General features: G+C 44.5%; 1 protein-coding gene across 2 annotated transcripts in view; it reads right to left on the reverse strand.

The window, feature by feature from the left end:
- Positions 1-3,914: 3,914 nt before the first annotated feature.
- Positions 3,915-12,257, reverse strand: part of raraa (retinoic acid receptor, alpha a) — a 140,907-nt gene continuing 132,564 nt past the window's right edge. For both annotated transcript variants that reach the window (XM_086303188.1, XM_086303187.1), the window contains 6 exons: positions 11,415-11,556; positions 6,523-6,683; positions 6,214-6,390; positions 5,897-6,101; positions 5,543-5,701; positions 3,915-5,374 (listed from right to left, as the gene is read on the reverse strand). In XM_086303188.1, the coding sequence (XP_086159314.1) occupies positions 5,178-5,374; positions 5,543-5,701; positions 5,897-6,101; positions 6,214-6,390; positions 6,523-6,683; positions 11,415-11,556 (1,041 nt within the window). In that variant the 3' untranslated portion in view covers positions 3,915-5,177. The remainder of the gene's footprint in view (positions 5,375-5,542; positions 5,702-5,896; positions 6,102-6,213; positions 6,391-6,522; positions 6,684-11,414; positions 11,557-12,257) is intronic.

Below are 12,257 nucleotides of genomic sequence, written 5' to 3' on the forward strand. Positions count from 1 at the left end.
ACAGGGGTAGAAGGGTCGAGAACGGACTGGGAAGTCTGCGCTTTGACAGATAGCACTTTATCAATAAAAAAGTGTAGGAAGTTTTCACAAATTTCCTGAGAAGACTCGACACCAGCAGTCTGTGGAGCATGAAGGACCATGTCAATAGTCTTAAATAAGACATGAGGCTTACGACAATTTGCCTGAATAATAGCAGCAAAATGTTTCCTCTTAGCATCTTTTACAGTTTTCTGGTAAGAATTCCAGTAATCTTGTAACATTTGGTATGACACCTGAAGTTGATCCTTCTTCCATTTACGTTCAGCTCTCCTACACTTTCTTCTGGCAGCCCGGGTGTCTTCATTCAGCCAGGGTTCAGGTTTGGCTTTTACTTGCCTAAGCTTAAAGGGGGCCACTGAATCTAAAGCAGTTTGGCAGACAGAGTAAAACCACATACTCAGCTCTTCTGTATCATTGCATATGAAATCAGGAAGGCCGCCGTTCTGATTAAAAACAATAGAGAACTGTCCAGCAGAGGAAGGGTTAAAAATACGACAGCTCCTAGCAGCAACAGGAGGAAGATTAACTTTAGTACAAGGAAGGAAAACCTCAAACAGGACAGGCCTATGGTCTGACCATACAACATCACAAACCTCTAAGTTAGAGACAGGTAAATTGTGAGTTAAAACAAGATCCAACGTGTGCCCATATTTTTGTGTAGGCACAGACACAGGTTGCACAAGATCAAAAGAGTCAATAAGATTTAAAAAGTCCTTTGCCATTGGCTTGTCAGGGCAGCACACATGAATATTGAAGTCCCCAATAATAAGGACATGATCATATTTGGGCATAATTTCAGCCAACAGATCAGAAAAGTCATTTAAGGAAGTTCTTATTGTATTTTGGGGGTCTGTAAACCACAGCACAGAGCACTGTGTGAGAGCGACCTAGCTGAGGTTGATAATGGCAGTGGTTTACATTTATACTGCTTCTTAAAAACAACCGTTACTCCTCCTCCTCTGCCTGATATTCGAGGAGAGTTTAAAAAGCAGCAGCCATCAGGTAAGAGATCTGTGAAAGCGCTGGACTCACCGGCCCTCAACCATGTCTCAGTTATACAGAGGAAATTCAGTCCTTGGGTCATAAATAAATCCCTTAAAATAAAAGTTTTATTACTCAGCGATCTAGTGTTCACCAATCCAAACCTGGTGGAGGTCAGCGTGTTCGTGGCTGACGGCGAGACCCGACGCAGCGGCCGCAAGTTCTGTAGGTTCACAATAGACATTTCTCACACATTTACTGGATAGCTTACTGGCTAACTTGGGATATTTATTGAAGAACATTTACTGTATTGTTTACAATGTTTTCTGTACTGGTATCTTTATCTTGACACTGGTTTCTTTTCCAGTTAGTATATTCTGATATGCTGCACGCATCTATTTTCCACTATCTGCATATAGATTCATCAGCCAGTTTTTTTGTTTGTTTTTAAGAATAGCTTGCTACTACTGCGTTCAACCCCTTTTCTTTCAAGGTGCTGGAAAAATTCCTCTGATATTTTCTGACCATACTGACATGACAGCATCACATAGTTGATGGCGATGTGTCGTTTGCACATCTATGATGACAATCTCTTGTTCTACCACCTGGTGACTGTGGAGACCATTTGAGTACAGTGAACTCATTCTGAAAAGCAGTTTCAGAAGATTTGTGATCTGTGACATGGTGCGTTATCCTGCTGGAAGCAGCCACTGGAGGGATAGATGTGGTCAGCAACAACACCCAGGTAGGTTGTGGCATTTAAACAATACTATTTCGGGATTAAAGGGGCCAAAAAAGAAAATATCCTCATACTATTACACCATTATCAACACCAGCCTGAAAAGATGGATCCATGCTTTCATGCTGTTTATGTTAAATGCTGAAGGAGACTCATCAGACCAGGAAACATTATTCCAATCTTTTTCCATTCAGTTTTGGTGAGCCCATGGAAAATTGTATTTTCAATTTCCTGTTCTTAGCTGATAGAACAAGGTGTGGTCTTCTGCTGTTCGAGCCCATTGGCTTCAGGATTTGCTATGCTGTGCTTTCAGAGATGCTCTTCTCCATACTTTGGTTATAACAAGTGTTTATTTGAGTTGCTGTTGGCTTCCTATCCTTTCAAAGCAGCTTTGCCATTCTCCTCTGTCATCAACATTGTCATATTTTCACAGAGAACTGCTGCTCACTGGATAGCTTCCTTTTTTTGATCATCCTCTGTAAACCCTAGAGATGGTTATGTGAGTAAATCCCAGCAGATCAGCAGTTGCTGAAATACTCAGACCAGCCCACCTGGCACCAATGACCAGGCCACATTAAAAGACACTTAAATCACTCTTCTCTGTGTTGACCTTATTAGGACATCTTGACTATATTTGCATACCTAAATGCACTGAGTTGCTTCGATTTGAAAAAGAAAAAATACCCAAACCATTTCAAGAGAAAGTATTTTTACAGCTTACAAATTTGCAGTGCTGGATAATGTTTTACTCTGACATTACTGTAATGGAGGTTTTCATTGTGGTCATAAAGCTTCTCTGTTATATATTCATGCAACACAGCTCCTGGCTGTTAATAGTGGCCCCAAACCTTCCAGAAAGCATAATTAAAGTCAGTGACTGCGTGTGGATGGTTCACCAGTGTAAATGAATGAAAAGCTAATGAGTGTGATGCTGTAAAGAAAAGAATTGAAAAGACCACCATATGAACAACACAAACGTTTAATTATTAAATGTTGGTTTTATTATTTTTTCTAAATCTTTTTTCTCGTTTTGTTTTGGTTTTTTTTGTTTTTTTCCAAAGTCGCTTGATAATCTTGACAAAATTGCAACATATTCCATACTTTTCAAACTGACGGTGTGTCTGTTGCTATTCCAGATTCGCTGTGGAGGGAAAATTTGTGCACCGTTCTGGACAGGTTAAGTCCTAAAATGACGAAAGCAGCTTTGACCGTACAAGAAAAAAAAAAAAAAGAGAAAAAAAAGAAAGAAAAGAGGACATGTGAACGACTCGGAGAGAGTCCACACTGGCATCCTACGGATGTTGGAAAAATGAGCGGTCAGGGGTCAGTGTCTCTCGGCACAAGTCCTGGTTTTGCCAGGCCAAACAAAAGTGAGTGAAGAAAAATCTGAAGGGCTCAGTAGCAGAGGTGTGTGTGTGTGTATGTGCATCTGTTACCGGAGAGGGAGGGGGTTGCAGCACAGAACATATACAAATGACAGGCCAAGCACACAAAAATGATTCCTTCCTGAGACATTGGTGCGCGTACAGTAATGATGGTCTGGGTGACGTGTAGCAATGGTGAAGGCGTTTTTGGTGTCACAGGGCACGAGGTTGCTCTGGATTCAGTTAAGTCACATATTGTTTCTACCACAGGTTGCCAAGGTGGAGGTGAGGGGCGGGGAGTTAGCTGACAAACATCACATTTGGGACCTCGCCTTGCCTGATCGCTGACAGGGCAGAGGTAGAGGAGGGGGATCAACTAGAGTCTAGTCTTCTCCTATTGACTACAAATTGATGCACTGAGAGAGAGCACTGAGATTTACTTGTGTTTAATACAGAGTGTATGTACACCATTGTTCACATTTCAACTCTCTTTGAAGCAGAGCCGCCGCCGCTTGTTTGAGCCCGTCAGGCCACAGAAGGCGTCTAAACCATTTCCTCAAACGCCGCCTTCTCTTTCTGCTACATGGCCAAACACACAAAAAAAAGCTATGCCCCGACAGGAGTGCTACTTTCTTACCTACTGTACATAAAAAAAAAAAAAAAGAAAAAAAAGAAAGAAAAGTGGGGTCGGGGGGGCAAAACTGTTCGTGAAGCCAAAACCTTTAGAGCCAGTGATTTGTGATGGGTCTGCCATGTTTTTGTTTTGTTTTTTTAAAGTAGGACACGAAACATGAAAGAACTTCCTTCAGTAAAATGTGCTCAAAACGTCTTTTCTTGAATCACAAACCTAAAAACACATAAAACGGTATTCTTTAAAAAAAAAAAAAAAAAAAAATCGATCAGGTGAACCCTAAAACTCTTCATAGTTTTAAAGAAATGAATACAGCTTATATACACAAACTCAAAAGGCTACTTAAAATACACCTTAATAATGAATCTTCATTAATTTGATTTCTTGAAAGGACCTGTGACCATATCATACAACTGAGTTCATACAATCATTTCCCCCCCAATCTCTTGGAAGAAAAAAAAAAAAAAGGAAAACAAATCCGACCTGGAATAGTAGGTGATAATCATTGCGACTTGTTTTCTGTGCACATTTGTGTGTGTTTGCTTGTGTAGACTGGAAAGGGAAAAAAATAATCTTATTTTTCTTCCCCCCGTCAATTAGAATATACAAATGTGAAACCAAAGCATTTTTCCTCAATACTCGATGGGTATGAAAAAGATTCAAACAGTGAAGGAGTACAACAATTTCTAATCTCAGCTCAGAAAACATGTCCTCATTTCAACCTGCCATCCTGTTCTGGACATGTCGATCGCAATAGGTCCTTAATTTTTCTCTATATATTTATATATCTTTTTTTTTGTACGAAATCTGTTATTTTTTCATGAAACTGGAAAAGAGGAAAAGACCCAGAGTCTTTGAGGAGTGGGTTCTTTTGACAAGTCCCAAAAGTTCAGTTGTAGTCTGCCTCAGAGCACAACAACAACAACAACGAAAAGAAAAGAAAACAAAAAAAAAAAAAAAACAAAGTGTCTGGTGTTTGTCAAGTCAGTCTGTGTTCATTGTTCTCGTCCTTATATTTGTTCCATTGTGCTCCAACCGCTCTCGGGTTCATCCACACCTCATCTCCGTTAGTCTTTTCAAAAAGAAAAAAGAAAAGAAAAAAAAAAGGTGGAGAAGGGAGGGAGAAGGAGGAAGAGTCATCAGCAGTATTTACGGTGTGGTATGTTGGAGGCATCCGGTTACCCCAGCCTGTCCAGCCTCATCTCCCCTCATGTCTGGATAGAAATCCAGAGAGAGGGGAAAGCGGATCAGGAAATTGGGATTTTTGTTGTCGGAGAGGAGGTGGTTGGCTCTGCTGGTCTCCTGTGTTCAGCAGTTAGGTGTCAAGAAGACCCACCTCCTTCACCCCTCCTCTTCAGAACATTAATGGGAGGAGACAGAGCGCAACACAAAGAAAAAATGAAAATGAAAACGTGGGCCGTGACTACGGCGATTGTGTAGCTGGACTGCTTTGGGCAGAGCTGGGGGACAGGCTGGGGCTGCAGCTGCCTGGGGGGGCGCCGCTGGGTCGTCCGCCTGCGGCTCCGCTTTCCAGACCTTCTGAGTTCTCCAGCATCTCCTGGATGAGAGGTGGCATGGAGCCGGGGATCTCCATCTTCAGCGTGATGACACGCTCAGCTCCTGCAAGATGGAAAAATGTAAGCTATCAGTGTAAGTTCTGGTAAAACATACTCATTCATTCATTCATTCAAAAATGGAATATACAAAAGAAAAAGTAGAAATGATCAATTGTACACCTGAGTAATCACTGTAGCACTATATATGTAGAAACACAAGGGAACTACAGACCTTTAGCACTGATGCTTCTAAGATCAGTGATCTTCATCAGCATCTTGGGGAACATGTGCGGTTTGTGTGGCCTCCTCTTCCTTACATAAATCTTCAGCGCCTCCAGAAGGGGTTCCTGCAGGATGTCCACCTTGTCTGCCTCTTCCAAGTCCTGTCGATCTGTAAACAAAACAAACAAACAAAAAAAAGAAAGCACAGAGAAAAGGGTCAGCCAATACTCTCTGACTGTTAGAACCACAGTGGCCACTAGATGGTGCTAAGGAAAAGAGTGCAGCATTGCTACCCCGCTGCTGTTTCTGACACAAACATGACCCAAGCAAGCTTTAAGGGCCTTTTTTTAAAGACCTGCCGTACCTCCACACAGCAAACAGATGGCACTAAGCAGCCCCGTCTCTGCATCATCCATCTCCAGAGGAAGGAGCTGGTTGGCGAAGGCAAAAACCAGATCAGTGAGGGGACCGAAGCCAGCGTTGTGCATCTGGTTTCGGTTTAGCGTAAGTCCATCTGAGAAAGTCATCGTGTCTTGCTCTGGTGTGTAGCGTGTGCAGATCCGCAGTATCTGTGGACAGCAGACAGACTCGGTTTGTGAAAAAAAAATTAAAACCGAACTTCCAGTTTTATTCATTGAAAACATCTAAGGTAGATGTTTTTTGTGTGTGCGTTATTCGTACCAGGATGTCCAGACAGGCAGCTTTGAGCAGAGTGATCTGGTCGGCGATGGTGAGCGTCGTGAAGCCGGGCAGCTGCTTGGCAAACTCCACTGTCTTGATGATGCACTTAGTGGACAGCTCACTGAACTTGTCCCACAGGTCTACGTCCAAGGACACACGTCGTTCTGAGCTGTTAGTCTGTACGAATAAAGGAAGAAAATATTTGCAGATCAATTTTATTTCAAAGGCAAAGAAAAAAACAAAACTCTCACACTTGAAAAAGGTGAATGAACATAAGGACACACAGACTGTCAGTCTCATGCCACTGACCGTAGTGTATTTGCCCAGCTGGCAGAGGGAGGGGAAAGTATCCTGGTGTGCCTTGCGAACCCTGTCGATCATCTGCTCCGTGTCAGGACTCAGCACGTAGCTCTCTGTGCACTCCTGCTTCTTCTCATCCTTTTTCTTCTTGTTCCGGTCGTTCCTCACCGCTAAAGGGACGGAAGGAACAGAGAGATTAGTATGCATCTCGAACCCTTTCGACAAAACTAAGTCTTGGCAAACTTTACATTTAATCTTGTATTCTTTTTCCTCTTTAAACACAGCGGTTCATGCAGCAGCATTTCAGAGCTATTTCAAGTGTAGCGTACAGTTCATGGAGCTAATTACAGTCTGCACGCATTCCTTTATCAGTAACCCCTGACTGCAGATCGAGGTAAAACTGAGGCGAGTTATAAGCAGGAACCGATCCTCAGTGTGCAGCAAACAGCGGCAGCAAACACATCTTTTCTTATCCGATACTGTAAGATAAATGTTGTGAGACAGCTCCATCCAGGATGGGCTATGGTGATGGAGAGGGAGAGAAGGGGAAAAAAAACAAAACAAAAAAAACCTTGAAATAATCCTCTGTCGTTTCCCTTCGGGCGCTCTGGCTGCGAGTGGTGTGCTCACCCCAAATGACAAAAAACACTAGGAGGGGTGTTTAGCATTGGAATCCCATTATGAGCTCGATCCATTTCTCCCATCTACGTTTGGATGCGGTTTTGCTTCGACTATGTTGTGTATACGTGTGTGCGCTGAGGCTGGGGTGGGGGTGTGTTGGGTGTGATGGGGTGCTAGTTGATAAATAGTGGTGGGGGATGGAGCTATCCATAAGGCTGACAAATTGCCACAGCTTTCATTAGAGGTCCCAGCTAATCTAATAACATAATATGACAAATATCCTGCCTCTAATGGTTTTAAAAGGGCTCGGCTGCGGAGACCATACTGGGGAGAGAGAGAGGGAGAGGGAGAGAGAAAAACCTTCCAGCTTTTTCTCTCCCTCTCACATCTCTCTCCCTCTCCTGGTTATACAACACGTTCTCGCTTTCCTAGTCATCCTCTCAGTGCGTCTCATTCTCAGCCAATGCACGCCCTCTCTCATTTTCAAAATGCTTTAAATCATCCACCTTTCCAACTCTATCACTTCTCCAATCTCTACCTCCCCTCAAGGTACCTGCACCCCCCCTCCCCGCCTCCCCCAACCACTAACCTGAGATCAGATTTTCCTTGTCTTAATACCAACCTTGACCATTAAGGGCAAGAGCGCTCGGGCTGATGGGAGATCAGTGTCTTTTGACAGAGGGGGCCTGGACCAGGGCCAAGGAGAGGGGGGGGGGGAGCACTACTCTGTGCTGCTGCTCATTCATCAGCCCACAGACAGGCCTCCCTGCCTGGGAGAACAAGAAGGCGAGGAGGAGGGCGGGGGCTGGAAGTCTGATCTGGCATTATGTTATTGCTAAGCACCGCTCACCACAACAAGAAGTGAAGAAGACCCCGCTGCGATCGTGGTAATGCATTATTTTCCAGCATGCACTGGTACTTGCACAGAAAGCTCTGCAGCAAAGAAAGGCCGATGAAGAAGAGTATGCTGTGATGAGACCGCTTCATAAACTATGTGGGTATAAACACGGAAAACAAAATGTTTTTTTCATTCCCATTTACTTTAATGAGCTAATTATGACTTAGTTAGGGAAGGAACACCCTGTTTAACAAGCCCTCATCTTAGGTTGCATAACACTGTAGTAAGCTGCTGAAGATATTTGGGCCAGCCCTGTTTGTGGAGCTGATTGGGATTCTGTGTCCTGTGTGCAATGAGGGGAGGGGTGGAGGGCTGCAACGCACTCAATGTCCAATTAATTCACAAATAAAAGTGGGGCATCCCTAGTGCCCAGACATTACCCTCGCTGACAAATCGGCAGCACAATCATAAGCCGCACAACACAATTTAATGAAGTCATTAAAGAACTATTAGGCACGACTGGCGATCTGTCATGGCGAATTGCCACATGCAATAACTTGGGGGGAAGGAGGCCTCTGGCAGGGGAGTGCAAATGAAAGAAATACTGCCTTGCCTTGCTTTTCTTTTTTAAAAGTATTTATTATCATCATCATCATCATCATCATCATCCGCGTGTGGATGTGTGTAGATACAAATGTACATTTGATGTTTGTGTGTCAACTTGTGTGTCAACCAGCCATGAATCTAAAAAATGTATTATGAGAATATGAATGCTAATGGAGGGACTTGCATCATGGATTGTCCACAGTTGCGCGCTCGTTGCATAAAAAGGATTTACATGAGCCGGTGTGCAGCGTGCACAGAATACTGCGTCGGCGTGCACGCCCAGCCATCACTCAATCATTCCCTCTCGTAGTGGATTTCGGCTGCGCACGTGCAACTTAGACAATTTCGGTGCCACAGGTGTGTATGCGGGGGTTTTTTGTGCCCGCGTGTTTGTGTCTGTGTACAAGACAGAGGGAGGTGGGCAGACAGGGATAATTCGTGTGAGGAAAATTAAAGCTCTGGCAGCTCGTCCATCACACAGATTAAATTCAATGGAAAGATAAAAATGTCAATGTTACCCCTGCTCCTGCTGCTCGCAGCGCAGAGCCACCGTCGACAGTGATGAAACTTTCCCCCCTCTTTCTCTCTCTTTCTCTGTCCTCCAGCCTCACTCCTCCCTTCCTCCCCCGACTCCCCCCTCGGCTCTCTCAACTCTAGATTTTCATTCTTGCTCACACTGGGTTCAGTACACTTCTCTCCCTCTCTCTGCCTTCATCTTTCGTCGCTATCCTGCCTCTCTGGTTGATGTTATCCCCTCTTCGCACCATTCTCCATCATTCTGCGCTTCATCTTATTTTGCTTTTATTACTTTTTCTATCGCTGAATAACACCTTCCTCGAGGAAAGGGTGATTACTTTGGGAGAAAAAGGTGGGATACTGTTGAGAGGACTCCAACATGAACGCAACATGGTAGTGAACTGTGATTATATAACAACAGTTAAAAAGTGGAACTGATTTGCTATAAATACAGCCTTTTACTTGAAACTTCTGCTTCTTGTCCCTTCCCCCCCTTTCTTCTTGAGAATGTACATATTTCTCACAAAATTTAGAGAACAATGTTGCAGCTTTTGCAATCCCTTGGAACAGCTGTTGCTCGTAGCTGTCCGCTTCAACCACACACCGTCATGTTGAAGCTGGCACTAGCCTTTACAGGTGTTTCCCTTGTAACCCTCCGCTTGCTGCCAACGCCCTCCCCGCTCCTCCCGGCTCTGTCTTGTGTGCCACTGCCACCTGGCAGCAGGCATGGCACTGTCATCTGGAGCTGTCTGCCAGCAGACACAAGGTCACCCAGACGTCCCCCGGCACTAGCGGGGGGTCCACCTTCTGCGTGTGTGTTTGACAGGGAAGTGTATGCCGTTCCAAGCGAAGCTGTCGGAGTGTATTTCTGTTACGGGCTTTTTATTCCTACCAGCTTGTGTTTGTCACCTTGTATGCGCATAATTTAGGCATACGTGCGCATGGAATTATGGTGAACAGTGCACTTTGATGAGCGTGCCCGTTCTCCTGTCTGTGTCAGAGGCGAAGAGAGAGTCCCTGCTGGCCCCAGATGGCCAGTCCCTCCCGCCTCGCCACACCAGACCAGTTCCACTGGCCAAAGTCAGCACTGTGTGATATGAAACCTGCAGAACATGAACACACTCCGGAAAAAAAGTATTCAAGTAAAAACCAAAAGCAGCTCAACAAAAGGAGCCTGGAAAACTATAAACTTATAACAATCATACATCCTTCCCTTGAGTCTACTTCAGAAAAGCCCTCCCCCGCCTGTTCTCTCTCTTATCCAGTACTATACAGTCACCACTAGATGGCTCTCCAACTCCAGTCTGTTGTGTGTTGGGTGCCTCGGTGCCTGTGTGTGTAAAAGAACTGGCTGCTGTGATCTTTCTAACCATGATTAATGGCCCCATTCAAAGGTAAGGAGCTCAGAGGATAACTTCTTTTACTGTAAGCCACAGTGCTGTGGCGTGGGGAGCGCTCCCTGCACTTTCTGCAGCAGAGAGACGAGGTAAATAGCTCCGGGAAGACAGGAGGCGCAGAGAGACTGAGCAAGGAAAGCTGTACGCAAGAGTGTTTAAACAGGAAGGAGGCATGCTGCACTTTCTGATCACGTGATTTTTATTATGATTTTCAAATCGACACATGCCCAGTTTCAGACCATTAAAAAGTGTTTATCAGAATATAAAAGCATCCCCCGCCTACACACAAGCACTCTCCCTCTCTTTTCTGCTGGGAAGTAAGTATGTGTGTGTGTGTGTATGTGTGTGTGTCATGTGATCTGGTTGAGGTAAAAACCCTGCTGGCCTCTGTGGTCACACCTCTCCCAATTACTTTATCAAGTCTGACTGCATGCGTGTATGTGTGTGTTCACACAGCCCCCGGGGGTGCAATGATTGGAGCAGACGCCTGCTCTTTCACTCTCGGCAGGTGAGAACATATTCATCACAGAGGCCTGCCAAGCCTGGAGACACCCTGACTGCTAATGCCAGTCTGCATCACGACTGCATCTCTGCCGCTCGCACATTCGGTGGATACTCTTTTCAAATGGAAAAATCGGAACAGCTTTGTGCTTTAATTTCTTTTGATAATCTTGATAAGACTCCACCTATCGAGTAGATTATGACATGTGTTGTCAGATTGTGCTGGAGGATGGGGATGAATTCTTACGCAATGTTAGCAAAGGAGCAAATGTCAACAAACGCTGCGACTTAAGACTTCCTGCAGTGGCCACAATCATGTCAAAAACCCTGGGATTAAAGAGCGGTGATGAGATCTGTGCTTGTCCCTAAATGCCCTGTGAGGGCAGGGCACTCTGGGTAAAAATGATCACGTTTTTACTCACACTCCTTCGACATCCCAACTTCCAGGCACTTCTGCAACCGACAGTACTGGCAGCGGTTGCGGGTGACTTTGTTGATGATGCAGTTCTTCTCCCGGTGACAAGTGTACACCATGTTTTTCTGAATGCTTCGCCGAAAGAAGCCCTGCATGACAGAGAGACAAACGTGTAAGGTATTGAAGAGACAAGGGGAGGGTTGTGTCGGTGGAATCATTGGTAGAAATATGACTGCCATAGGAAATGGAGCAGTTAGTAGTAAAATTATAAGCAATTTTGCATACTACATGTGTTTAGGCTTCCTCGTCCAAATTGCGCGTTTGTTATGGCATTCGCCTTTTGTCCAGTTCACATTAAGCAAACAATTTAGAAATAAGAAGCAAAAAGAGACCATGCTGAATACTTAGAAACATCTGCAAATAAAAGGCAAACAACAGCCAAGTCCAGCAGTGGCGTAATCTGTGTGTAATCACTACAGAGATAATGGTCAGTGAACTGTCACCAACTTATGAGGCTGCCCACCTGCTCGGAGAAAGCTCAAATGAGAAACCTAAACAATAAACGATTCGGGAGGTTTTTCCAAGTCCAGAGGCTTTTGGGGTAAAAGGCACAGGGTTATTGGGTGTCACATAACCATGGCCTAGTTTAGAGAGCCAGAAATAAGCAATTCTAGATCCAGGCCAAGTGCATATAATTAGAGAGAGAGAGAGAGCGAGAGCGAGAGGGAGAGAGTGAAAGAGAGAGACTGACTATAGGCTAAAAGTGTTGTGTAAGAAATAAAATGTAATCCAGCTCCATGGGAGATGAGGGGAAAAAAGGATAATGAACTCATTTTTGGTCAGTAGGCTG

Source organism: Aulonocara sp. 'chitande type north' Nkhata Bay, linkage group LG8 (assembly GCF_057382095.1).
Source record: "Aulonocara sp. 'chitande type north' Nkhata Bay isolate Kocher_YH1m ecotype deep benthic linkage group LG8, A_spYH_male_GT1.1, whole genome shotgun sequence".
Lineage (NCBI taxonomy): Eukaryota > Metazoa > Chordata > Actinopteri > Cichliformes > Cichlidae > Aulonocara > Aulonocara sp. 'chitande type north' Nkhata Bay.